Raw genomic sequence first — 27,125 nt, forward strand, 5'->3', positions numbered from 1 at the left:
TTCTCAGCGCTGGGTTCCCCTTACACAAGGAGCGGCCGCTCCCCTGCTGATCAGCTTATGTGCTTCTCTCCTAGATGCCTTAGGGCCACGTGAGCTGCCCCAGCGGACTCATTCCTGATGGCCAACCACTGCCAAGCAACTCGCATGTAATTGGCGGGCTCCCACTGACACTCCTGGGAATCCACTCCGCCAGCCCCCGCCTGGCGTCCTTCTCAGCAGCCCACCCAAGCCATGGAGGCCCCGGAGGTCCCTGTGGGCTCGCTGATTGACTTCGAAACCGAGCCATCCGCCTCCTCGCCCCTGGAGGGGCTGCCGCCAAAGCTGCAGGATGGGGACAGCTCCCAGGGTGACGGTGCATCGGAGAGTGAGACCACAGAGTCGGCGGACAGCGAGAACGACATGGGCGAGTCGCCCTCACACCCGTCCTGGGACCAGTACCGCCGTTCCTCCTCCAACGAGTCCTTCTCTTCCAACCAGAGCACCGAGTCAGCCAAGGATGAGGAGGCCCTGGAGCTCAGGGGGTTCATGCGCAGCTACGTGGAGAAGATCTTCTCCGGAGGGTAAGCCCCCGGGGCCTCTCTGCTCTCTCGGCTCTGGCCCTGAGCGGGGTGTCACCTGAGGCCAGGGCTCCCAGTCCCTCACCAGCCTGTGATGGGCCTCCGTGGTGGTTTGCAACCCCAGCCCGGGCTACAGATAGGACCAGTTGGAGAATTTCACCCCTTCTCCCCTCCCACCCACTGCTTTGACCACTCCACTGGCAGCCTCACCTCATCATGGCTGAATCCCAGAGGATGCCTGTTTTGCTTTCCCAGTATCTGAGCACTTCCAGGGTAGCTCCCTGTTGGCATTCCACATCAGAGCCGTACTTGGCTAGAGGGCCGCCATTATTATCTGAGATTAAGTTTAGGGGCCATCTAAGTAAGACAAACGTGTTTCAGTGACCCGCGCTCCTTGTGATGCTCATGGGCAGCTGAGCCTTAAGCCGCTGCTCAAATGGGGAGCCTTGCTCTCACCTCTTCTTGTTTGTTCTGTTGTGGTTCTTGAAAGGGCGAGTAAGGAGCACTGGCATTGGGAGCAGCAGGAAGAGGAAGTGGGGGTTGGAACGCAGACGAGACACAGGGCGGAGAATCTGTGGATAGGCTTCCAGCTCTCTTGCCCTCGTGTTAATATCTCAACCAGAGGCGAGGGGAGGCAAACAAACCGAAATTTATGGGCGTCAGTTGGGATGGGCGGTCTTGCATCATTCACAGAACACACTCAGGGTTCAGGGGACCCAAAGCATCAGCATCAGGGGGCGCTTGTTAGACATGCGGAGTCTCGAGGCCCCTCGCAGCCCCACTGCGTCTGAATCTGCCTTTTAACAAGGTCCCTAGACTGTTCACACACCCATTGCAATCTGAGGAGCTCTGGACGAAGGGGAAGTTTTCCAGTTTCATGAAAGCTATACGAATTTCTGCCTGTTGGCACTCTGCGGAGTACATTATTTTCCATCATAATTTAGGGCCCTCGTTTGAAAACGGGCAAGGTTGGTGTCTGTCTTTTTCAGGTGTGCCTCAATTTTCTATGAAGTTAAAAAAGGGAGAAACAAATTCAATGATAATCCAAGTATTCGACTATCCAAAAATGCGTTTATGTTTGATTTTGAATGCCGTTTAGGAGAGCAGTAGCTGTGACTTCCTACTTGTTTGGTTTAACACAGAAATTAGCCAGTTTTCTCTGAGCACATCCAGTTAATGTAAAAGGGGAGAGAGCCCAGAAGCTTGCTAGTTTGCCAGGAAGGCCGGTCTATATTTGCAGCAGCCTGCCAGCAGTATGGAACGTGAACATCTAAGTTTTCAAGAGCACTCCAAAAATCACTGCAAATGGCTGGCAAATCCTCATGTTTCCTCTGATGTTGGTATTTAGGGATAAATGAGTCCAAGATGTTTTCTACAGAACCTTAAATAAATGAATAATTGCATAAGCCAATTGATCTTCAGCCCCTGCTTCATTTTTGTTGCCATTAAATTTGGGGTAGAGTAGCAGCCCTCCACACCAAGAGTGATCAAAAATGGCTTGAGTGGACATAGTGACCCCCTGGGGTCCCTTGGTCTCCACCCCTCACTCATAGAGCAGGACTGAGGTGAGCAGATGGGCTTTTCACAAGCTCAGAGGAATAAGCAGCCACTTTCTCCTTCCGATTGGTGGGAGGTGGCCTCAGACCCACGTGTCCTGCTGAGACTGAGCACATTAGGAATTCTTGAATTCAGTGGGAGGATCCATGCAGACTTCGGAACCGAAGATTAGTGGGAGTCAGGTGAGCTGGAGAACCAAGACCTCAGAGGGTCAGGGTCGGGTTTTGTCACCCTGGTCAGTGCCCCGACTTCACTGGAGGTGGGAGGACAAGGGGGCAGGAACATGGGCTGTAGAGCTGGAAAGTCTAGACTGAGCTCCGATTCGCAGCTCCCCAGCTGTGTCGGATCCTTCCAGCTTATCTCCTCATCTTTGAAATAGAAATAACACCATTATTTTTATTTCTCGTGGGGTTGCCGGGAGGGTGAAATGGGCTGATGTAAGTCAGGCTCAGTACTTGGCTGGGGTGCAATACCTATTAGTTCCCCCCTCTCCCCTTTCCTCTTCCCTCTACTGTAACCATTTTTGTTCCAGAGGATTGAAAGTTGTTTTTCCCTCTGCTCTTTTTCTCAGGGAGGACTTGGACCAGGAGGAGAAAGCCAAGTTTGGAGAGTACTGCAGCAGTGAAAGTGGGAAAGGCCGGGAGTGGTTTGCTCGATACGTGAGCGCCCAGGTGAGGGCAGGTGACGGGGAGGAGATTGGTGATGTGTGCCATCCTAACTGTCTCTTTAATTCCTCCACTCTGGAGAAAAGAGTCAAGGGAAATGACCCAACAGAAAACAACACAAAACAAACCCACTTATCTAAAGATGTTCTGAAAAGGCCTATTAAAATGGACAGTGGGAAGTGAGAAATAGCTAGCTCATTTGGATGCCCCACTGGAAAGGAATGAGTGAGCACACTGGCTTCTCCACCACATGAAATTCCATAAAAGCTATTTTTTAAAAGGCAAACATGTGGGCTGTGTGTCCATGCATATTTTTATTAAATAACACTCCATAGTCAGTGTTTGTAACATAATCTATTCAAGACAATGACAGCCATGTAAGTTCAGAGAGGAATTAAGCTTTGTAAGTATCCAGTAGGCTCTTTTTTTTTCTATAAAATGACTTAAGTTCTTAGTTCTTACAGTATTTTTATCACAATGTATTCTTCAAAGAAAAATGAGAAAATGCAGATACGCAAAAACAGAAAAACTACTCATCAGCCTACAATCCAGAAATAGCCAGTGTTGTCATTTGGGGGTTTTGTCCTTCCCCTCTGTCCTTTTCCGTGTGTGGGTGAGTGTGTGAAGTTCCTAGTTTTTAAAATCTCATAAGGAAATGCAGGAAACTGTCCGCTCATGCTCTGCCAAGTGACGGTCAGTCGAGTGCTGGGTGCCAGCACTCTGCTGGGGTCCTGGTTTCTGAAGAGCAGGGGAGGCTGTTACGGTCCTGGGCTCACATCCCAGCTGCATAGAGAGATGCTCAGCACGGTTAGCCCACAGCCTCTCTGAGCTGCCACCTGGTCACCCCGATGACATGTCTGTCCTCTTCCTGGACAGCGCTGCAATTCCAAGTGTGTCTCCGAGCCGACCTTCTACCGCCTGGTGCAGTCTTTTGCTGTGGTCCTGTTCGAGTAAGTAATGCTGTTGCTCAAAGCTTTTGTCCTGTGGAGCTTGTCCTCCCTCCCTGCCCTGCCCCTTAGCAACCAAGGTGTGAGTAACAGCTGCACAAGTCATCGGCTCGAAGTTGCTGGGACACAGCCAGCATCAGCTACAAGGAGACGTCGTGGTGACCAGCATCTCATGGGAGGCAGTTATTAGCAAGCGGTCCTACCTGGAAGTAGCGATTAGAGGACCGCAGCTGGGTGGGAGTAAATTCCTCCACTTGGAGCCTCAGGACAGGCTGTGATTATACTTGTTGGCCTTACCCTCCTCCAGCAGAGATCTGGAGTTTTCTTGATTTCCTGTTGTGAAGTGCTTTAAACTAGGTAACCGCCCACTTAATGATAGGATTGGATGACATAGCCTGCCCTGAGTACGAATTTGGCACTGCTGGAGCCTTTTATCACACAGGCATTCGTAGACAGTGTGGGGTGGTGGGAGGGGCCCCTCTCGGCTTCTGTGTAGCTGTGTGAGGCGGGCCATGGGACACATGGTGCTCTCCTGCTGAGGCCCTGTGGCTCTAGCACTGCCAGACCCGCTTCAGACATCTCGGGCTTGGCATCAGAGCGGGCAACATGCCTTCCAAATTATGAATCTAGGGGACGTATCTCTGCTTAGGGGAAGCCAAGCAGTGGCTTTAGATCCAGGTAGAGGGGGGCAGCTTGTGGGTAGGGAAGGAAGGGGCAGAGGAAGGAAGTCCTGATCTGGCAATCACTCAGTGTGGCCTCAAAGCAGGCCCCTGTCCCGTGGCTTATACCGTGGCCACCTCCCCCTGTCCCCGTGTCCATTTTGCTCCTCCTCTTCTTCTCCCAACATAAATGTAGCTCTTCTCTTCAATCTTAATTCCCCTGTGTCTTGATGTCTCCTCACCTTTTGTATCCCGCCACAAACATGGGGCATGTACTAGAGGAAAGTGACCAAAAAGGGCAGAGAATCTGTTTGTCCTGCACTTGCTCAGAATATCCCAAGTTCAGGATATACTCCCAATGGGGTGAATCTGGGGGTGCCCCCGCCCTCAGCTGGGAGCACATTGGGGGCTCGTGTAAAGCAGCCCCCAGGTTGTCTTGTATGTCGCATGCGCTCGGGCACTGAGTACACTTAAACTTCCAGACATTTGCATCTGTGGGAATTTTCATGAACTCATAGTGTGTGTAGATTGTGCCTGTCCCACATACTTACCTAATTCTTAATTTTTCTTTGAATTTTTCCTTAAATAAATAAAATTGGGGGGAAATTAAATTCAAGTTCTAACCCTGCCCAAACACAAAACCTTCCCATTACTTTGTCTGTGAGCATATACCGGGGGTGGCCAAAAAAAAATGTATACAAGTGGACACTGGTCAACATTGCTCAAGCAGTAGTTCACCATAATCATAAGTGTCTGGACGCTGATGGTAATCACTTTGAGCACCTCTTGTAATTGCAGAAGTCAAACATGACTTGTGTTCATCTTTTATTATTGGTATATATTGAGTATTACAATTTTAATACAGTTTTCCTTTCTTAAAATGTGCATACATTTTTCATTTTTTGGAGCACCTTTTGTATATTTTTGTATGCTTGCAAAAAGAAAAGAAACCTTATACTATTTTGAAATATTTATTAATTTTTAAAATATATGAGTTTTATCATTTTTAGTTAATTAGTATCTTCAGTGTTTACTTTTATTTAGCCTTTTATTAGTAGTTCAGTTCTTTAAAGTATTAGACTATCTTTCTATTAAAAGATAAACAAAAATGGCCCTAATCTACTGTCTAGATCATTTCTGCTGACTTTTGTTTTCAAGTAGTATTTCTCCAAGGTTAAAAACTAAATATGAAAGAAAAGTACAAAAGAGAACAGGATACAAAGGTACAGAAGCCTGAAATGAAAAGGAAAGCCTTTTCACACACCCTCTTCTCTCGATTTGGATCCATCTCCTAACAAACACCACTGCTAATGATGCACACATCAGCAAATATATATTTTTTTCAAAAAATGCATTGCAGGGGCGGCCTGTTAGCTCAGTTGGTTAGAGCGCAGTGCTCATAACACCAAGGTTGCCAGCTCGATTCCCACGCCCTCCACAACTAGATTGAAACAACTACTTGACTTGGAGCTGATTGGTCCTAGAAAAACACTGTTACCCCCCAAAAAATTTTTTTTTAAATTTAATAATAATAAAGAAGGCATTACATTTACATACAGTTCTGCATTTGTAATGGCTGTGTGGTATTCTAATATATCAACATACCATAATTTATTCAACTCATGCCCTGTTGATGGCCTGTAGGTTATCCCTCTTCATTTTCTTCTCTGATTCACAGTGCTGCCGTGGGCATCATGGTAGCTTTTGCAACAATAACAGCACAAATTTCTAGTGACAGACAAGCCCTTCTTTTTGAAGTTTTTCCCTCTTTATTATTATTATTATTATTTTTTGGTTAAGTTGAATGGATCTATGTGTATCTCATGATCTCAATATAGTAAGTATGCTATAACATCATCAGGATAAATCTCTACATTTGTAGAACATTTTTTTAGTATATGAAACATTCAAGTATGCGATAATTTGATTTTCAGCAAGGGACCTAGGGTGGGTAGGTGTCCATATTCCCAGTGCTTCTCAAGTGCCATCCCTGGGCCAGGAGTGTCAGAACATCAGCTTCACAAGGGAGCTTCTTAGAAACGCACAATCTCAGGCCCCACCCCAGACACTCTAAACCCCAGACCCTGGAGGTGGGCCCAGTAATCCACATCTCCCCGTGCCCTCAATGTTATTCTGATGCTGTTCAAGTCAGACCACCATTGACTGGGGTATATAATCCAACTCACTAATTCCTGAGAAGCAGGGGCTGGAGGGCCACTGGCTTTGACCTGAGACCTGAGGCCTGACCTCCAGTCCTGGCGCTGCTCCTGGGTGCAGGGTCCAGCTTCCTGGGCCTTGGCCATTTCACCTTGAAAATGAAAGAGGCCAGGCTGCCAGATGTGAATTCCTTCCTGCCCACAGTCAGACCCAGTCCTCACCATGTGCCTGTGGGTAGTTCACTTAATTGGACCAAGGGGAATTTTTTTTGTTGCTTCTCCTATGTAGCCTCTGGGGAGTGAGGTGTTAATTTAGACATGTTCATAAAGTATTTTGGTCTTGTTTCATGAACTGGCAATGAGAAAATTAGGTTGAACATTTCTTTAGCCAGCCAACCTTGCTTTTCATTTCAGGTGTCATCAGATGGACGACTTTGGACCTGCCAAGAACCTCATGACCATGTGCTTCACTTACTACCACATTGGTAAGACACCGGGGTATGGCTCATGGGGAGGGCAAACTTGGAGACTCAAGACTTGTCAACTTCTGACATGGCATCAGATGAGGATGTCTTCCCAGTTAAGGCAAAAAAACTATGAGACTTCCAAGAAACAATGGAATCTGATGTTAGGAGGGGACGAGCAAGGAGTGAGATCACTACGACAGGAGGAGAAGACCCACGTGGTCTATATCGTGGGTCAAGACATTGTCCATGGTACTAAGGAAACTACCCAGCTGTTAGGAAGTGAGAAAATAAACACATTCTACAGGACATTTCATGGTAGACACAGGACTTGCTGGATGTGAGGACACCAGTTTTAGGTTTTAGCAAAATGTGACACCAGGTTGGCTGTTGAAGGGAGATAAGAGGAAACAGTCTAGATCTTAGGCTGGAAAGCGTTCCCCAGGATGGGCTGGAGATGCCTTAGTGAAGAGTGCACATTGTTCTTTACACCGAGGCTCTGACAGCTATTCTGACTCATTCCTTTGGAACTTTCCGGTGCATTGGAGTTTGAGGGCTCCTATGTTAAGCTGCTACAACAGTCTCATTCAGGCCACTGTAAGAAGAAGGTTGCTGGGGGCCTGCCCATGAAGTAGAGCTGGGTCAGGGCAGTGCTGCCACCGGCCTCCCTTTCTACCCTCCCTCATGACCCACGGGTTCGCTCCTGTGGTGTATCCCTGTTCTCTGCAACGTGGCTTCATCCTTTCCTCGCTCCCAGCAGCCCATCTTCTCCACGCTCCTCTGTTCTGTTGGCGATAGCTGGTCTGACTGCCTTAGCTTGGCCAGGCCACCACTGGGCAGGCCCGTGATGCCAGGCCATTCATTGGCTGACTTTGGGTCAGATGGGAACCCCTCATCCAACCTGTGGCTCCTCCTCAAAGAACAGCTAGACACTGCTTGTCTGGGTCAGATCTGTGCACAGAGCAGCTTAAATTAGTAGGAGACACCGAGCAGCTTGACCTGTAGAGAGTCCTTTTACCTGTAGGGGATGTCTTGCCTGCGGGGGGCACCTGTGACCTGTAGGGGGTACCTTGACCTGTAAGGGGGTGACTTGACCTGTAGGGGCACCTTGGCTTGCAGGAGGCCCTCTGACCTGTAAAGGGTGCCTTGGCCTATAGGGGGCTCCTTGGCTTGTAGAAGGCACCTTAGCCTGTAAGGGAGGCCTTGGCCTGTAAGGTGCGTCTTGGCCTGAAGGTCAACACACTGTGCTTAGAAAGAGGCATTCTTTGTGTTGCCTCCACTCACATACCTCCTTCTCCCAGGATACCCTCCTCCTGCCGTCTCCCTCGTCCTGTTTCAGGTGCCATCAAGCCTGTCCAGAATCTGCATGCCTCCTCCCAACCACGAGGAAGGACTCTTCTATTGTCCTGTTGCCCTTGGCCTCACGACCACGTTATTGCTTTCTATCTTATGCTCTTGCTCTGTGTGTGCATTGCTCACCTGCTTTCTGGACTGTGTGCTTCTTTGGGGCTGGATCCTTACGTGTTTCTTCTGTAGCCCCTTGTGGCATCTGGATGACTTCTTGTACCCAATCAGTGCTTAGTGACTGCCCTGAGAGAGAAGGTGCCAGGCCCCGGTCTTCTGGGCGCCTCTGAGCCTTTGGCTTCTTGCTGCCGTGTCTGGCAATTGCAGAAGGAGGGATCCCCACCACCCCAGAGTGGCTCCAGCAGCGAACAGGAGTTCCTTTCCACCCTCTGTTGGTGCTGCCGCACAGTACAGTTCTTACTCCTGCCCTCTTTCCCCGCTGTCTCTAGGTAAACCGCACCTGTTCCCCTCAGAATCGAAGGAGAAGCCCGCAGGGAGCATCGACTCCTACTTGAAGTCCGCCAACAGCTGGTTAGCCGAGAAGAAGGACATTGCTGAGCGGCTGCTGAAGAACACGTCGGCCAAGACAGAGAATGTCAAGGGCTTCTTCGGGGGGCTGGAGACCAAGCTCAAGGGACCTCTGGTCAGGAAAAATGAGTGAGTGTCACCTAATGTGCATCCCGGTGTGTCTGTGCAGAGGGCAGGCACACAGGTGTGATAACCCACAGAGGCCCCATTAAGCCCAAAGTGATGAGGCGGCACTGGCCTGGTAATGGAAGGATCTGTCTGCCCTTGGTGAACTGCGGGGGCCCCAGAGCCGCTCCTGAGAAGCACAGCTGCTGGCCCAGCTTGACTCCCTGCCCCGCCCGCCCCGAGTTTTCTAGGGTTTCCAAATGCCATTTCATTAGCTGACATGCGGGGATGTCCCCCGTGGGTCCATGTTTTCTAGAACGGATGAGGAGCATATGTAACTTGTCAGTTGGCAGGAGGGAAATGACAAACCCTCCCTTCTCCTTTCTCTAACTGTGGCGAGAGCTTGTGTTAAAGGAATGAGGTCGACTCAGAAGAAACCGCTGTTCCCAAGACAGCGGTTCTCCCACAGAAATTCAGGAACCCTATCACAGGCGTGTAGAAGCTCACATTTCCACAGAGAAAGGGGACGCATCAAAAAGAGAGCCCTGGACCCACTGCCTGTGCCAACTACCCTGGGGTCCCTGCCGTTGCCTCCGATGGCTTGGTTACAACCGGGTGACCTGACTTTATGCCTCTTCTGGTCCAGAGAAAACGGCACCGAGAAGCCTGAATTCTAAAAGACCGGCAATTGACAAATGTAGCATTGGTTTAATGGAAATGTTTTAGAGGAAGCCACATTAAATGTACACATTGATTATGAGACTGAATCCCGTTTCAGCAACGTAAACTGGCTTCTTTGAGCGACCGTGGGGGTCATATGGTCACTGCTGTGGTTTCTCTTCTGCAGGGAGGATGAGAGCAAGCCCAAGGACAAGCAGCAGAAGACAGGTGAGTCCGCCCAGCTCTCCAGTCCCAGTAACCCAGGTCCCCTCGGGGGTCTTAAGCCACCACCTTAATGAGCAGCTCCAGCAAGCAGGTCCATCACCGTCCTGGGGCTCTACTGCCTCTGTAGCATAAGATGCTGCCGTGGGTGACTCACCAGTGTGTCTCAGCTCCAGTCTGTTTTCTTACTGAATTTCCATGGAGGAGCCCCTTCTCTGGGGAGAGGATGCAGGAACTAAGCTCCTTATCCCAGGGAAGTTAAGAGAAGTGTTGCCAGGGGTACAGGAGCCTTTCAGGGACGCCCCCCCACCTTCCGTCAGAAGGGGTCCTCATTGCCCGGTGTGAGGAGCGTCATTACTGCCCATGGGCAGGAGACAAGCTGTCGTGCGATTTCAACAGTGCATTTCTATGGACTTTGGGCAGACGCGGTGGCTGCCAGGAGTGTCCCCATGGGGTTTGCCAACATGTGGGTGCAGCCAGAGCCACGTTCAGTCTTTCCCCCCTTCCCGCAGTGACTGTGTGCAGCCCAGAAGAGGAAAGGAAGGGAGAAAAGATCTACCTGTACACGCACCTGAATCAGCAGCCCATCTGGTAAGGCCGCCCTTGTACCGGTGGGGCAGCCGTCCCTGCACTTGGTCTCCATGAGAAATGAAGGTCACGTACGCCCACTAGGATAGCCAAACTAAGACCGATGAACGATAGCCCAGGGCTGGTGAGGATGTGGGGAAATTGGAACCCTCGTACACTGCCGGGGCAGCCACTTCGGAAAACAGCCTGGCAGTTCCTCAGAAGGTTCAATGTAGAATTACCCTATGACATAGCACTTCAATTCTACGAAGGTACTCACAAGAATTGAAAATGAATACTGAAGTAAAAATGTGTGCACATATGTTCATAATAGTGTTATTCCTAATTAGCCAAAAGGCGGGAACAACCTGAGTGTCTATCTGCATGGACATGTGATGTATGGATTCATCACAAAATGGGATCTATCCCCACCATGGACTATCTATCATCCAGCCATGTAAAGGAAGGAGGCACCGACACGTGCTCCAGCATGTGTGAGCCTGGAACACATTTTGCTACGTGAAGGAAGCCAGACCACAAAGACCACATAGTGTTTGATTCCATTGATGTAAAATGTTCAGGATCGCCAAATCCCTGGAGACAGAGTAGCTTAGTGGTTGCCAGGGGCTGGGGGAAATGGGGAATGACGAGTGACTGCGAATGTACAGGGTTTCTTTATGGGGTGATGAGAGTGTTTTGGAAATAGATAGTGGTGATGGTTGCACAATTCTGTGAATATACTAAAACCCACTGAGTTGTACACTTGAAGAGCGAAATGTTATGGTTTATGTGAATTATAGCCCCATACAGCTATTTCATTTATAGGAAGGTCCTGGTTAACGGGTGAGGCCAGTGGACAGGGGAAGTCCTGCTTTGTGGATGGCCACTTGTGCTGCTGTAATCCCTCCAAAGCCTCTCCATCACCCTATTTTATTTAGTCATAGGAGGCAGTGTACTAGCACTTGGAACCCAGAGGGTGTCAGACGGGCCCCTCCCTCCAAGATCACAGTCTAGCCCTGGGAGAACTTGGCCACAACAAAGGAAGGGCCGTGGTAGGTATGAGGCCAGGGAGGGCCGAGCTGCAGTTGTCCAGGAACCTCTGTGCAGAGGCTCCACCTGAGTGGGCCAGGTTCAAGGAGAAGGCAGCCGAAGGGAAAGCCGACCAGCCCGTCAAACCCGTCCAGGGCCACTCTGGGCCTTGATTTGGGGGCTGTCTTATCATCTGCAACAGGATGACAACCCGAAAGGGCCAGGTGGTGAATATGTTAGGCTTTGCAGGCATGCACTCAACTCTGCTATTAGACACTATGTCAATGAATGGGCGGGGCTGTGTGCCCATAAACCTTGATTGACACAAACAGGCAGTGGCTGGATGAGGCCCACCCACCCAATCGGCAGTTTGCCGACCCCTGATCTTTAAGAGGCATGTTTCGCACTGTATGTCCCTATAAACATGTTTGCCCTCTGCACACGCCAGGTTCCCGTTTATGTTCCTAGCTCTTGTTCTGGAGAAGCAGATCTCCTTGAATCCCCAGCTTTCTTTCTCTTGGGAGCTTCCGTGGGGAGATGGCGAAGCAGGAAATTGCCTCCGCCTGCATCCCTCCTATGGCAGCTTCAGCTTTGCCCTGAAGAATCCAGGGTTACCCAGCTCCGCCTCTCACCTTTCTGCCTGCACCTCAGCCATTATGTCCCCCCCCCCCCCCCCCCCGGAGAGAAGAGCAGACAAGCTCGAGATCCTTGCCCAGGAAGCCCAGGGAGGCACCGAACTGAGGACAGAGGCACATGCTACTTCTCTCAGCGATGCCTCCCTGAGGCTGTTGGCAGCTTGTCCAGACGTGGCAGGAAGCTCCGCCTCCTCACCCCTCACTGGGGGCCGAGAGCTGCCTCCCCCACCCCGCTTAGGGAGGGAGAACCGACGCATGTCTCTGTCTCGCAGGCATACGCTGAGGTTCTGGAATGCGGCCTTTTTCGATGCTGTCCACTGTGAGAGGAGAAAGCGGTCCCCCACCACCAGGTAGGAGCAAAGTCCGGGCCTGCTTTCTTCGGGAAAGAGGACCCAGGAGATCTTTCTCTTCCCGGTTCTGAAGAGGAGAGCGGAACGGCTGAGTCCATGCGTCTGTGTTTCTCCTTCAACCCCGTCTGGCCAGCGCCCTGCAAGCTGCCTGAAGGGTCCGGGGCGTCCAGTTTCATGGGCGGGTGGGGGTCCTCAGCTTGCATGAGCGCTTCTCGCCCTGGGGCTCTGGCATGACTTGGCCTGACCCTCCTAAGAAATGCCGACTCCCACTGAATGAAACCATCAGGACCCCTTCAGACCCACTCTCCCTCTTCGCTGTAAGAAGCCAGAATCTTGAGCACGAGCCGCTGCCCCAGGATCCTGGGGCACAGAGCTGGCTGCCACCCCCAGACTTTGCTCTAACATCCGGGGAAATGCTATTGCTGCTTTCAATTGACTCCTCTGGTCTGCAGCCTGAACAGACGGCTCCAGCTTCGCTGAGGGTAGCCTGGCCGCTTCAGAAGACCCCTTGGGTGAACCCTTTTGCAGAGCACGTGGCGGCTGTGAGGGGTTGGCACTGACGTGGTGGGGCTGGTGCTCGGTTCTCTCTCTGGCCACAGCGAGCTAAGGTTGCCTCCTGCAGCACACAGCGCCGGGCAGGACAGATAGCAGCCCTCCCAGTCCTGGGCCCTCTGATTGGCTCCGCCAGTCCTGGGTCTGTGAAACCCCTGAACCTCTCCTCATTAACAAACTGAGCCCCCTCTTCTCTAACACTGGGGAGACCCCTTTGTCCTGGGCAGGAGAGAGAGCAGAGCCTGCTGTTTAAGACTTCAGTCCACCAGCACGTGGGGGAATCTTAGGTGAAATGTATCTGTTGGGGTGGGGGGGGGCAGCTAAACCCTAAGGGGGGCAAGATGGCTGCATTTTCTGGGGAGGCAGAGGGTGCACATGGTGGGGACACTGACACTCTTCCCGAGGACTCAAGAGAGAGAACTCTACGCTCTGCCAGGAATCGAAAAGGGAAGGCAGTGCTGAGATGCTTGTAGGTGAATGGGCTCCTCCTGTCACTTAGCTCTCAGACTCCTAGGAAACAGATTTACCTCGAGTAGCCTGCCTCTCTCTGTCCTTCTCCGTTTCTGCCTGTAATAACCTTCCTTCCTGCGCTTGTTCTCTTTTTCCATTCACATATCTTGCATGACTCTGACATGTTCCTCTGTTGCCCTGTTTCTGCTGCCGCTCCAGAGTGGATGCTGGAGAGGAGGAGAAGAAGAGGTGTGTGTCCACGTGACTTTGCTCATGTTACAGTGCTGGGGGTTCCTTCCAGGGCCACCTCAGGGGGGGCGGGCAGAGCCCCGACACGGGTGCCACTCAGCGCTGGGACAGGCTGGTGCCGGGTGAGAGCTTGCCAAGGACAGAGCACCCCAAAGTAGACAGGAAGCAAATAAGGCACCCCAAGACCTCCCAGAAGGCCCGGTGGGAGTTGAGAGAGGAGAGAGCAGTGAAGTCCAGAAGGTCGGCTCCGATTTTGAGGGAACTGAGCTTTCTACCGGCCCCTTCCAGGCAGACCTTGAAGCCACACCCACGGCTCCACTTGTGTCACACTCAGAACCCCAGCTTGGAAGTCATGGGTGGGTACAAAGGATCTGTGTCTTTGTGGTCACATGCTCGGAGGTGTGCAGGGGTCTGCCAGACCCTCGCCCACCGTAACAGATTTGAGGCGTCACAGAGAATGGACAGCTGCTCTCTCTTTCCAGCCTGATGGGGAGCCTGTGTATGTGAGGGGGTCCCCTGAAGATAAAAGCCTAGAACGAGGCTGTTTTCTGCAAGCCCACAGTGGGGTCTGACTCAAATTGTTTGAACTTTGTATTTGTTAGACCTCTTTTATAATATATTTTTGGAGTTATAGACCTATTCAAAATATCGTTTCTGATACAGTGATTTTTTTTCCCCCATGGAGATTTCCCAAAGCATGTTTCCTGTAATCAGTGATATATTTTTAGTGCTTCCTGTTTTATGAGAAATCTTGTTTCTTATGCAGCCTTATTATGGCTCTAAAAGAAGCATTTAGGCATAACATATATCTTCTTTAATAGAAAGCCCCGGAGTTCCCACAGTATCTCTGGGTGAGTGTGATTAACCAGCCTTCCCAGAGCAATGCTTCTTAGCACCACAGCCGAGGCCCAAGAGGGTGGGAGCATTGTGGCCTCCCAGCCGGCGGGTGCTGAGCTTGCAAGTGGAGGCCAGCCTGTGGGCCTCAGAGGCCTCACCGGAGCAGATGTGGTCTGACCATGCACATCTTGGAACTGACCCCTGGGACACCCAGACATGCCCCAGGCCTCACCTTGAAGAAGGGCAAGTGTTGCTTCGAGATTGGGGGCGGAGAGAGGGTGGTTGGCTCGGAGTCCAGGGAATCCCCATGCCACCAACATTATTCTTCCTCTTTGGCAAACCCTGCTGACAATGCCATTGGTGTCCTCTCTGTTCTCAGAGGCGGACATGGCTTCATTGCAGAGCTTCCCACACTCTGCAGGCTGTTGGTCACATCCCACTTCCCACTGCAGCCATCTGGATATATGTCCCGCCTTTCGTGCAGAATTAGACCTCAGCTGGTATTGGGTGTTCCATTCAGTGTAAAGGAATTGCTTTGATTGTAGCGTCACCCAATCTGCTGCTTGCTAATGACCTTCCACCTCTTTCTTTGGAGATCAGATTAAAGGTCCCAGTTCTACCTCTAGCCACGAAAAAGAATCACCTCTTTGTCTGAGTCAGGAGGAATGGAGGTCAGGGCTGCTGTGCTGCATGATTCCAAGAGAACCATTCCCACGTGATCTGGGGTTGTGCAGTCTGCAGCCTGCACAACTGTACACGGCGGGCCTGGTGGTGATGTGGGGATCTATGCCTGGACCGTCCTAAGCATGACCATTGCGGGAAAGAGGATGGGAAGGAAAAGGGGATGGGATTAGCATAGTCCCTGGAAGCATATCCTGGGTATCTTCATGGGTGTCCTGGCATCAGCCTGAGGAGACTGGAGCCGCACCTCCCCTTGCCTCTGTCAGGCCCTTAATGGCCTCCTGCTGAGCTGCGGCAGCAACAGCGGCCTCCCTGGGCCTGGAGGGTGGAGAGAAGTGTTGATGTTCTTGGTTCTGTTTCTCTTCCTCTGGCTTCTCCATTATCCTGACCCCTCGTCCCTCATACTGCCTCCTCCTCTCCCTTTTCTTTGATCTTTCTCTTAACCTTGTTTTAGTCAGGCTCATCATCCAGAGTTGAATTTTTAAGGGGAAATAGGTTAAAATGAGCTCTCCTCACGGTCCGCATCTCCTGCAGGTAGCACACTTCTCAGACAGACATGTTGCATTGTTTACCCCAGGGGGACACCAGTGGTGGAGGAGGGCGGGAGCGGGACAGTCCCCCGTCCACTTGGGACATGGGTGCTCTGCCACGAGGGGAAGGGGAGAGGGCTGTCACGGAGGGACACTGAATTAACATCACTCAAAAGAATAGCCTCCTGTCCCCAAACCCTGTGCTCGCTCGTGTTCCTCCCCAGAGAATGGGCAGGCAGTTTCTTTCTCGGGGTCCCACCCGTGAAGCCACACACAGACCGAGTTCCTTTCTCATTGGGCTTTCGCACTTTGTGTTAGAGGCTTTGTGCTATCTTCCCGGTGGGCCCAGGTCACTGTTCCCTGTGGGGAAAACTGGGGGTCTGGTCCACGCACTCTGGGAGGGGTGTGGAGAGCCAGCGTCGTCTGTGAGGAAACCAAGGGGACGAAAGTGACTCTGCAGAGCCAAGGCTGCCTGACCGGACCGTGTGGGCGGCAGAAGCCTTGCAGCCTCTCTGCTCCCTGGGCCTCCCAGCGAGAGAGCCTGTGGGCTCTGCCTCCCGCAGCGAGCCGTCCCCTCACTGGCAAGGTAGAGCCACCACAGCCAGTGAGGCCTGGAGACATAGCTCCAGTCTGAGAGCTGTCTCGCCAGGGTCTGGACGCCCGCGCTCCGCAGGAAGCTGGCTGGGTTCTTTCCTCTGCAGGTCTCTCTGCTTAAAATGGGGCCATGACTTCCCATCCTTGAATGCAGGGAAGCACATGGGGGATGGCGTTCTTGTCTCCTAGAGAATGTTCTAGGCAACCACTAAGCACACGTCATCCCGGCCCAGTAGAAAGCTTATGAGCATTTAGATCTTCTCATCTCAGGAAGGATGACATTTATAAATAAGTCTGTATTTTGGGCCCCTCAGGCAGAGTGTCAGAACTCTGGCAGACTTTGTGTAAAAGCAAAGGGAGCAGCTCCTACATTAGGGAGGCCACCGTTGGGTGTCGCCGACACCTGTAGGTCAGGGCGGGGGAGGGGTGAGTGGCTGGGGGTGCAGCGGCACCCTCAACACCCTCTCCGGTCACCTCCTGTGCTTACAGGGAGAAGTGGTGCCACATGACCCAGGAGGAGCGTGATGACAGCCTGCGGTTCAACGAAAACATCACCTTCGGGCAACTGGGGTAAGAGCACTGGGGGGTCCCTCATGACCTAGAGAGAGGGGGACGCGTTGGGAGCCTAACCCGTGCCTCTCCGCACACCGAGTCACCCATGGAATGAGAAGGCAGGGCAGAGTGAGGCGCCGACACTGACACCCAGACTCGGTGAGGAGGGGACCCCAGGCTGAGATACTTCTACCTGGGGGCTCCGTGAGGGGAGCGCCACCCCTCACAATGTCGCACATCCGTGACACAATGTCAGTACAGCTGTGTGGTCTTCGGCAGCTCAAAAGCATAGGATTTGTTACGTTTGACCTGGATTGAAGTTCCTAATTCATCCTATCCACACATCTGGGGCGGGCAGTGCCACAGGGAGTGTTGCTGGCCGGCTGAGGCAGGGACATCGTTTGGTTTTACTTTTGTCTGACTATTGCCTGCATGTTGGGCCTCCCAGAGAGAAGGGCCCTGGTCCCAGTGCCTTCTCCCCAGGAAGGCAGGAGGGGTGCGCGCTCACGGGTGTTTTTCCCTCCAGCACGTTCACTCACAACATGCTGGCGTTTGGTCTGAACAAGAAGCTGTGCAATGACTTCCTGAAAAAGCAGGCCGTGATTGGCAACCTGGACGAAGGTGAGTTACGGCCAGGGGCGGGGAGGGCTGCACGTTAGCCACAAATGCTCCGCAAGCTGGACTTCCCCGCCCTGATGAAAGGCTTGTCCCTGTTTTAAGGAGAAATACGGTGCGAAGCTATCTGGCCGGGTCACCCCTCCTCTGTTTCTGTCTACTTACATACACAGGGCGTTTCTCATTCCTTTTGGAAATCCATTTCTGCTAGGCAGAGTTTGCCAGGGGCTGGGGGGAGCTCGTCAGGGCCAGAGGTAAAAATGTAATGTGGTGCCCAGACTGTGAACTTGAAAATGGTCCAACTCTGGCCACAGATTGCCCCCTCCTTCTAAGTGGCCTTCTAAGTGTGGCCTCCCTTTGTTTCTTGAAACACACTGCCATGAGGTACGGGGGTGGTATGTTGGGTGGAGAGAGGGTCTTGAGGTTTTTTCTGATTTCTGACTTCTGGAACAAAAGGGCATCTCTTGCCGATGTCAGCTTCCCTAAGCTACATGAGGGTCCACCTTCATGCATCACCCCAGCTGCTACAAACAGTTCTTCCTCATGACCTCCAAAGCTTTCCGTTTAAATGTAGATTTGGATTGACCAGTATTCTTAAAAAAAAAAAAACCCAAAAAACTTCATCCTGCACCAAATTAAAGGAGCCGCAAAGGAATGGCCTCAAGAGGCAGGAGAGTGTTAGCGGCACTTCCAGATGTTCTCAGATATTGTCACCAGCCCCACCACGCTAGCCAAGGGCAAGAACACTGCCCCCTTTCCTGCCATGTGGCCCCTGTGCAGTCCACAGGACCCGGGCCTGGCTCCCGTGACACAGTTTATCTGCCCGTACTGGGCCTTCTGGGAGGGCCTGTGGGGCCACCCTCCGTAGCATCATTCCCATGAGAAGAGGCTCCTCATTCCAAGGAGCCCACTTCCCGACATGCAGCGTGCTGGTGGCCGAGGGCTCTGTGTCATCACACACCTTCAGAAACCTGCGCTCACTGTTCCTGATGAAGTTCTGATTTGTCACCGCCCCAGTGAGAAGAGCAGGACCTGCCTGTCCACGCCGCCATCTTTCTCCCACGAAATAACGTTGTTCTCTCTTGCAGAGCAATACAAGCTGCTGAGTGACCACATTGAACAGATGGCCACTGAGTAGGCCGCCGGGGGGCGCCCAAGGCACCCCTTAGGAATATTGAGGGTGCGCGCCACTCTTCTGGGCCGGCGCCTGGCTGTCACCCCGCCCGATGACCCTGCATGACATCGGCAGCACCTAGAGCCTCTCCATGCTGCCCAAGAACTAGCAGTTAAAAGACTCCGGTTGCCCATTCTCCCCGCCTCCTCCCTGCCTGTGTCTGCTCCCCTATCCACGTGCCAAAGTGTCCCTGGGATTACAAGATGACTGTTCATATCCCCAAGTGTCAGGCTGTGACATAGGACTGAGGGAGGAGGAAGAAGAAGGCTAGGGCCAGGGTGGGCACAGGGCAGGGTCTGCCTGCAGCCTCCTGCAGGAGAGGGTGGGGTGCTTGTGGGACTGTAGCTAAGGACACACACCAATGACACGGGGCAGTCATGGGTGATGACTTAGAGCCTTTTGCTTCAGGCTTGGGACGGGGCAGACCCCCACCATCGGGGTCCTTGCTGAGCGGCTGTGTGCAGAGGGAGCAGTGGGCCTTCTCAGTGTTGGTCCATGACTGGGACTGGCTTTTTCCTGGCTCCCCCCTCCATGTGACAGGAACTAGATAGAGTCACAGGAACGCTGAGGAGGAGAGAGATGCCTCCTCTTTTAGGGAGGGAGAGAGACTGGCACCGAGGGCATTCCTTCCTGTTGGCAGAAGGCCTGGCCACAGGGTGTGGAGTGCCCTGGAGATATCACTGTATCAGAGTTACACCAGCATGGAGGTGTCCGTGTCAGACCGCCTGAAATGTTCCTAATCAGCTGACAGCTTCCTTCTGAAGCAGAAAAAGTCCCACCTCTCACTCCCTGGGAGTAACGTCGGGCTGTCTGCCCCAGGAAGCAGCACAGAAAAGAAAAGCTTCTTCAGTAGCTGCAAGACAACCACCCTTTCTAAAAGCAAACAGTGCTTCTCTTTATTTCAAAGAAGACAGAAAAATCCGTGTCGGTGTTACAGACGGCTGGGCCCAGGTGGCTTCTCGTGGCGGTTGTACTTGGCTCTTTAGTGGAGTGACTTCAGAGTACTGGACCCTCCACCCCCTGGAAGCTTCAGGAAGGTGGCTTTACCTTCCGCAGCCCATGCCCTTTGAGCTCTTCCCTGCAGACTCTGCACCTACCCCCTCCTCTCACTTCCGGTGCCTGGGAAGCCTGGCTCTTCTCCCTGGGTTTGTACCAGGCACGGCAGACCCGCCTGAGGGCATTGATGTCTGAGCCCCTCAAGCATCCAGCATGCTGGCTCCTCTGGTGGGAATATTTCGGCCTGGTTTCCTCTGCCTCCTGCCCATCGCCTTTGGGCACTGACCTTGAAATTGGCCTGTGGGGCTCTCTCAGTTCTCCCTTCACTCGCCCATCCTGTTTTCCCTACTACCTCCTCCGACTCACAATCGCATTACATTACTGTTTCTCCTTGAGCGTAGCGAATACATACCTGGTAGTCATTTACCCAGCCAGTGCTCGGAAGGGTTCCCTGCTGGAATGCCTCCCTGGAGTGTTCCAGAGAAGAGCAGGTGTTGGTTGAGCCGTGGAATGCACATCTGGGTAATCATAAGAGAGGCGCCGTGAAACGTGGTGCCGTCTGAGTGTGTGGTGTGAGCTGTTGCCGGCCCAAAGAGCTGGGGAGGGGCCTGCAGAAACCCGGCTTGTTTTTTGATGGCTGTGTGTGTGTGTGTGTGTGTGTGTGTGTGTGTGTGTGTGAGAGAGAGACGTCAGCCTTTTTGGTGATGTCACTATAAACGGAGCACAACTGTGTTGCCAATTTGCTTACTGCATGCCAGGGCCGGTCACACAGGCTGGATAGTGTGCCCCCAACCCCACTGTTGGGCCCCAAAGATGGTGCATGTCTCTCCTGAATGCAAATTGATGGGTCTGTGGCCACGCCCCCCTCCCATGCCTCCTTCAGATAATGCATCTTTAAGTGTTCAACCATGACCCCTGGATGTGCCGTGCTCGCTTTCCCCCTCTGTGACACCGGGGCCACACCGAGCAGCTTGTTCAAGGCCCTTCCTCGCGGGGCTCCCGTACAGCCCCTCCGTTGAGCTTGCTCTCGTTGGCTTTCGTCGTCATTTCTTAGTAGCTAGTTGAAATGCGTTAAGACTTCAAGGTGCCCAAAAGATTTCTCCTTGCATATATAAGATTTTTTTGTGTGTAGAAGTTTTGATTCAGTCTGATTTCCAGAGGAAGAAAAGTGGGTTTGGAGACTTCCCAGGGGTGCTGGTGGGCAGGGGCAGGGGCACACAGGCTTTGGAAGGAAGCACACCTTCCACTTCTTTGGGCTTTTTCAAGCACTTTAACTTCACAAATGATCTGGAGACCCTTTTTTAAAATTTTTTTTTTATATATATATAGGCCTCTTGAGATAGCAGTTGAAGGTGGAAGCAAGGGTTGCTTTGTTTTTTCCCCTCTCGCTCCTTGTTCTCATACATCCAGCTCCTCAGAGTGGAGTAAGTCTGACCCCCAGAGGCGCTGGCTGTTGTGTTCAGCTCCACAAGGGGACAGTGGAGAGTCAGTGGGCCCGCCTAGGTGTGACCAGTGCCTGGGCGGATCGCAGGCTGCCCTGTCTCCTGTTGGCATCTGCCTTGGGCTAAGCATTTCACCTTAGCGTGCCTCTGGCCAGTGTCACCTGGAGGAACGCAGCGTCCCTGGAAGGGGGCTGGCAGCTGGCCTCACTGACATTCCCTCTCTCCTCCCTGGGACATTGTTTCTTCCCTCCGGGGCCTGGCCAGAGCAAACACAGGACACGCTCTCAGAGGTGCCAGCATGTGGAGCAGCTGTGTGACCCCAGGGCACACACAGGACGCTTTGGTAGCTCTGGTAGCCCTTCCTATGAACTCAGGAACCTTACACTCAGTGCGGGAAGCATCAGATCGTGTCCAAGAAGAGAGTTTCCAGTCCCAGCAGGTGGAGGGTCCCAAGCCGGGAGCTTTGAAGGCCTGTCAGTAGCAGTGTCACTTCAGATGTTCTGCTTTCAGTCCCTCAGGGCGATGTGAACCATAATGAGCCCAAAGACTGCTAACTCTCTCAAGTCCAGAGTTCCCCGCTCAGAAAACAGGATGAGGCGGAGACACGGCCTGGTGTGTTTTTAGCCTTCGTTATCATTTTAGCAATATTGATGGATGGACGAGGGGCCGTGTTGATACTCAGATAGCACCTGCTGTGTGTGCATGAATGTGTGTGCGTGGAACCACAGGCCGGAGAGCCAGCGTGTGATATTGTAAGCTATTTGTACAGTGAAATGGAGTAGACTTTGATTTTCCTATTGCCAAAAGACCAAAACAAAAAAAAGTGGGCTAAGGAGCTCTAAAACGACCAAAAGGAGGACTAGAAAGAGTCCACTTCCTGAATTTTGTACTCAAATGAGAACCAGGGGTGTTCAGGTTAACCCAGCGATTCGACGGTGAGTTTAGGGCAGAAGCCAGGGTGAGACTCAGGGGCACCGCCCCAGAATCCTGTTCTCACCTCTCCACACTCAGTGAGACAGTGGGGTTCACTGTCGTGGGGAGAAGGCAACAGCTTAGGGTATGCTCTTCCGGGACCATTTTATGCGGATTAATTTATCACCCGGGACCCCTGGTATTTCAGTCTCCTGATGTGAAAGGTACAGTGTTCCCTCCACAGAGGAGTTTGTAAGAGGTTTCGTCTAATCCGGATGACTGTACCCGGAAGTCAGGGCCGCAAACTGCAGGCCTGGGTGGGACAGCACCCTAACCTTTGGCATTTGAATTGGGGAGGCTCCAGCTAGACCCGTGGTTCGGTCAGCTTGATTACCAATTCCCTAAAACTTCAGACACCTGTGCTCAGCCCTTTGCCCACAATGATAGGGACTTGGGAAGGCAGGAGTGCTCGAGGCCCAGCCCCGGCCTCTGGAGAGGGGAGCAGTGAGCCCCTCCCGCCGCGCCCATCCCAGGGGTTTCAGGCTAGGCTGTTCTCTCATCTTCCTCAACTGTAGACGAAGCTGCTGGGTGGGGGTCCCTACATTCCCTCAGCTCTGAGGGTTATTCTCGCTGCCCCCCACTCCTGCCACCACCCAGCTTTTTAGTTTTTCTTAACCATTGCTCTTATGATTCAGCTGTCTCACTCTGCTTTCCTATAAATCAGTTATTCCTTTTTATGATTCTCAAGGATGGGTTTTACTTGAAAAGCTTTCAGCCGAGTTGCACGGTAAAGGGAAGTCATATTGGCTAAAAGTGCCCCTAATTGACTACTGGGCAGTGTTCAGACCCCACGCGGGAACAGGGGTTTACTCAGGCCACACAGCCATACGTCCCAGCATGTACATCCTTGTTGCCACGTGGCCGGGAATAGAAATATGTTGGTTCTCCAGAGAACAAATGGATGAATCATTTCCAGATGGTTCACATTTGGCGGATACACTCAATGCTAAGACCAAGGCAGGCTCACCAGGGCGGGGGGGGGGGCTCATCCTGGGCCTGGTCTCCCTTGCCCTCCCTGGGCCCCTGTGTCTTGTACTCCTCAGGGGGGATGGAAGGGACACCTCGCGGGGGGGGGGCAGCCTGCTTTGTTCTGTGCATCTCCTGATGTTAGCCTGTGTCCCCAAGTTGGCCAGTCTGTCTGAGCTCTGAGCAGGAAGACGAGTAGAGAGCTGGGGAGTGGAACCCCAGCCCTAGCTGGTCCCCAGGATTCAAGTGGGGCAGTGCTCCCAGTCCCTGGGCCTTGGTTACTATTGGAAAGAGGGAAACTCATCATTTCCAGGAGAGAATCAGGATGGCCTAGGTCTGCCCATCTTCCCATCACTTTCATACACAGCTCCCTCCCACAGGACATCTGTGCCATGGGGGAGAACCCAGATCCTGGCTTAACCTGCAGACTCCAGGCTTTGGCAAGGCAAAGTCAGACTGGGCCCCCCCCACCCCCTACACACACACCTGGAGCTCCCTGAGCCATGTTTGCACTTTAACTAGACTCCTAACTGGCAAACCCCCTTTGACCTGTGGGTCAGTCCTGGCATGGAGGGGGGGGGAACCTGTGTCTATTCTCTCCTTGGCCCTGGGCACTGTGCTTCTAAAAAGAGAAAGAGGATTGCTCACCAGGCACCGTCTGCACCCCAAGGCTCTGACACAGATGGGGTCCTGATCGCTTTCCTCTGCTGGCGACAGCGAGGTTCAGGTTCTCCTGCCCACAAGGTCGGGAGCAGGCCTGGGGCTAGCACTTCCGGTGGGCGCCTTCAGAAAGACAAGCCAAATGTTTGAACACGAGGACATCCAAACAGTAGACATAGATCCCCTTAAAATATGTAAATGTGCTAGAACATGGTCAGTCAGCTGCCTTTGTCATAAACTGTGGCTTCTACTGGGGTACATGTGTGCATTCTGTTTTCCCTGTCACCCCAGTTTGTCTCAGACCTGAACTTGGCCTTGCCACATGCAGACATCACCTTTCGTAGCCCAAAAGTAGAGTTCAGTGGTGCAGGTCGTTTTTTGTGTCTCAGTTATGCAATTTTGTGTCCCACCTGGTGATGTTCTGCAAACTATATTTTAAGGTTGAGAAAGTTTCAAGGTTGAGGATCTCAGAACAGTGCTAAATTCATGCTGTTTCCTGTGAAGAAAAAAAAATATATATATATGTGTGTGTGTGTGTGTGTCTATATATCGCACTTCAGGTTGTCAGAAGGTGGAAAACTGAAATAAATTATCTTTAAAGAAAAAAAATTCAGTCTCTTTAATTATTGTGTTCACATATCCATGGGGACTTTACAGAATTTGCAATCTTCTCGGTGACATCAGTGGCTTTGCAGAAGAAAACATTTTTTTTTCCTGGGGTCAACGTTTTCATCATTTAGGATGAGTGTTGGGGTCTTGTCCAGATGTGTGTGCGTGTTTCATGGGAAATGCTAAGAAAGGGAGCATTCCTCGGAATGACAGGGAGCCCAGAATTGTCGGTTTTGGCGTTTGGGGGTCTGTCTTAGTGAATGGAGTGGCCCCCATCCTGGACTGGATCTCAGCCCAGGCCTCTAGGATACCTCGATTCCTTTCCAGCTGGAATCCTGACCTTGCATTTCTTCTGAGCCCAAGCTGCTCACCTCTTGCATTTGGAAACTTGGGGTGAGGTAAATGGGAACCGATTACAGCTCCTACCTAATACACACATGTGACACCCGTTATCGATCCTTTCCAACTTGCCTCAACAGGCGCATTTTATGAAATGTTTGGGCTTTCTCTTTTTCTAATTATCTGAGGTCAGTAGCTGCATTGCATTCTAAGGCTCCGGCCTAAACAGACCTGAGAGGTGAAGCTGAGGAGCAGCAAAGGGCCTGGGAGAAGGTGTCCAAGCAACAGGCTCAGACAAAGGTGCAGGCGGGTTACCCCCCACCCCGCTGTGAGATAGGCTGGAGTACCTCTCCCTGGGCTCGGTGTGGTGGGGGCCTCCATGTCCCCAGCTCTCCCACCCAGTCTTGAGGACCCCTGCCCTGCTGTTAACCAAACACGGAGGGGAAGGACCAGGTGGCAGATGCCCCCCAGCTCTGGGACATCACGTCTGGATGTTTCCTCTGGTGCTAGGAGAATCCCACCAGCTGTAGCCCAGGATGGATTCAGAGGCAACTCCATGGGAAGGGGAGGACCCTTCTGATGGGCAGCGAAACCCTACAGAGCAAGGGGCAGGGTGGTAGGTTCGGTCCCTTTCTACTTCCCTCACAACCGACTGTATGTCTTTCACCAAATCATTGTTTGAGCCTCAGTTTTTTCATCTGTAAAACGGGAAGGAAATCATCACCTCTCCTAAATGGTTCCTGTGAGAAGCAAATGCAGTGTATGCAAACGTACTTTGCAAATGGCAGAATTGTGCTTATCACTCTCCAATCCATTCCCTCGTTTTCCTGATGAGGATAAACCCAGGGAGGTGTACCCATAGGAAGGGTCCTACCCATTAAAGAAAAAAAAAAAAAACCAAAGGGTCCTGTTTAAATTTTACAGGAACGAGTTTAAAATGTATTATTCAAAAATCACAACACAAAATATAAAAGAAACTTAAACAAGCTTTCAAATGGTTTTTTGTTTTTGTTTTGCAAGTTGTAACCTTTTACTTCTGACCTTATTGAAGCTTAAAACTTCACTGATACTTCTGGAACACCCTGAGTGACTTTCTTTTCCTTAAATTCATGTGGAACGCGCCCGTCTGCACCAGGCTCTCTCCTACCAACAGCGCCAGAAATGCTCTGGTCCCCTGAAAGAAGCATCTCACCTCTTCCCATATTTGGGACCAGGGTCTTACTCATGAAGCCATTTTTTAATGTTACGAAACGTGACTGCTCTCTTCTCCGATAGTCAGATATCTGCACAGATTGCTCAGGGAGCAGTGGGGCGAGTTTGCTCATAGTAACTAGGAGGGGAAAGCAAGGAACGCACAGGGAAGAAGACTGTCAACCGAGTAGCCCAGAGAGACCCCAAAAGTCATGCTCCTTCTGTCCCTGCCCATGCCACCTCCCACCTGGGGGTCCCAAAAGAAAGTAGTTAGAAATTTGGTCACCACTACCCAAGTGTCCCCCTCCTCTCAAGGAGATAGTGACAAGGAAGGCTCTTTGGCCAACTGTCCAACCCTGTAATTAGCAACATTTGGTCTCTGGATGCACTGGGGCCAGAGGGGCAGGGCCAGACCGCCCCTTGTGCAGTCAACTGACATTTAATGGGCACCTACTATGTGCCAGGCACCATCAGACTCCAGAACCACCAGATGAATAACCAAGGTTATTGTCCTTCAGAAACTAGCAGTGGGGTTCGGACAGAGCTGAGGTTTAAAAAAGTACATTTGTGTGTGTGTGTGTGTGTGTGCATGCACATATATATGTTTATAGTTATAAAGTATAAGAGAAAATCTATAGTCTAAAATGTAATCATGTATAATATATAACAATCTATGAATATGTTATTCTATATCTATTATATAGAAAATACAGGGGGTAGGGAAAAATACAAACTATTTCAGTTATTTTTAGAGGGTTCCCCCAGGTGGAATCAGGGTGGGCTTCCCTGAGGAGGTGCCATGGACCTGGAGTTTGGGTAATAAATGTCACTGTGGTGAGGATGATAATCCAGCAATGATCCCATGAGGAAGGTTTTGTGTTCCCCACTTTTCTGATGAGAAAATCATGTACCCACCCCTTCCTTTCCCTGCATCGCCCCTCTACCTGCCTGGACTTCTGTGTTGTGTCCCTGGTCCCAAGGTCATCCCTGCATATCATGTTCACGTGTTATGGAGTGAATCACGTCCCCCCCCCCCAACTTATATGTTGAAGTCCTAACTGCCAGAGCCTCAGAAGTGGCCTCATTTGGACACAGAGTCTCTGCAGATGTAATTAGTTAGGATGAGATCATACTATTATAGATAGGGCAGACCCCTACTCCGATGGGGCTGGTGTCCTTATAAAAGGAGGGAATTTGGACAGTAACATTTAAACACCCGAATCCCCAGGTCATAGGTGAGAAATGAGAGCTAGCACAAGTCAATGTGGGAT

At 51.7% G+C, this 27,125-nt stretch overlaps 1 protein-coding gene across 7 annotated transcripts in view; it reads left to right on the forward strand.

Moving 5' to 3' along the window:
- The window catches only part of KIAA0513 (KIAA0513 ortholog), a 67,331-nt gene extending 43,016 nt beyond the window's left edge, over positions 1 to 24,315 (forward strand). For 5 of the 7 annotated variants that reach the window (XM_019635169.1, XM_019635176.1, XM_019635182.1 and 2 more), the window contains exons 2-13: positions 75 to 560; positions 2,686 to 2,785; positions 3,656 to 3,729; positions 6,956 to 7,026; positions 8,799 to 9,006; positions 9,830 to 9,870; positions 10,377 to 10,455; positions 12,368 to 12,445; positions 13,667 to 13,696; positions 16,828 to 16,908; positions 17,417 to 17,511; positions 18,594 to 24,315. In XM_019635169.1, the coding sequence (XP_019490714.1) occupies positions 232 to 560; positions 2,686 to 2,785; positions 3,656 to 3,729; positions 6,956 to 7,026; positions 8,799 to 9,006; positions 9,830 to 9,870; positions 10,377 to 10,455; positions 12,368 to 12,445; positions 13,667 to 13,696; positions 16,828 to 16,908; positions 17,417 to 17,511; positions 18,594 to 18,643 (1,236 nt within the window). In that variant the 5' untranslated portion in view covers positions 75 to 231 and the 3' untranslated portion in view covers positions 18,644 to 24,315. Of the gene's footprint in view, positions 1 to 74; positions 561 to 2,685; positions 2,786 to 3,655; positions 3,730 to 6,955; positions 7,027 to 8,798; positions 9,007 to 9,829; positions 9,871 to 10,376; positions 10,460 to 12,367; positions 12,446 to 13,666; positions 13,697 to 16,827; positions 16,909 to 17,416; positions 17,512 to 18,593 lie in introns of those variants that run through there. The other 2 variants (XM_019635191.1, XM_019635192.1) reach the window with 2 other exon arrangements.
- Positions 24,316 to 27,125: the final 2,810 nt, after the last annotated feature.

Source organism: Hipposideros armiger, unplaced genomic scaffold, assembly GCF_001890085.2.
Source record: "Hipposideros armiger isolate ML-2016 unplaced genomic scaffold, ASM189008v1 scaffold_19, whole genome shotgun sequence".
Classification (NCBI taxonomy): domain Eukaryota; kingdom Metazoa; phylum Chordata; class Mammalia; order Chiroptera; family Hipposideridae; genus Hipposideros; species Hipposideros armiger.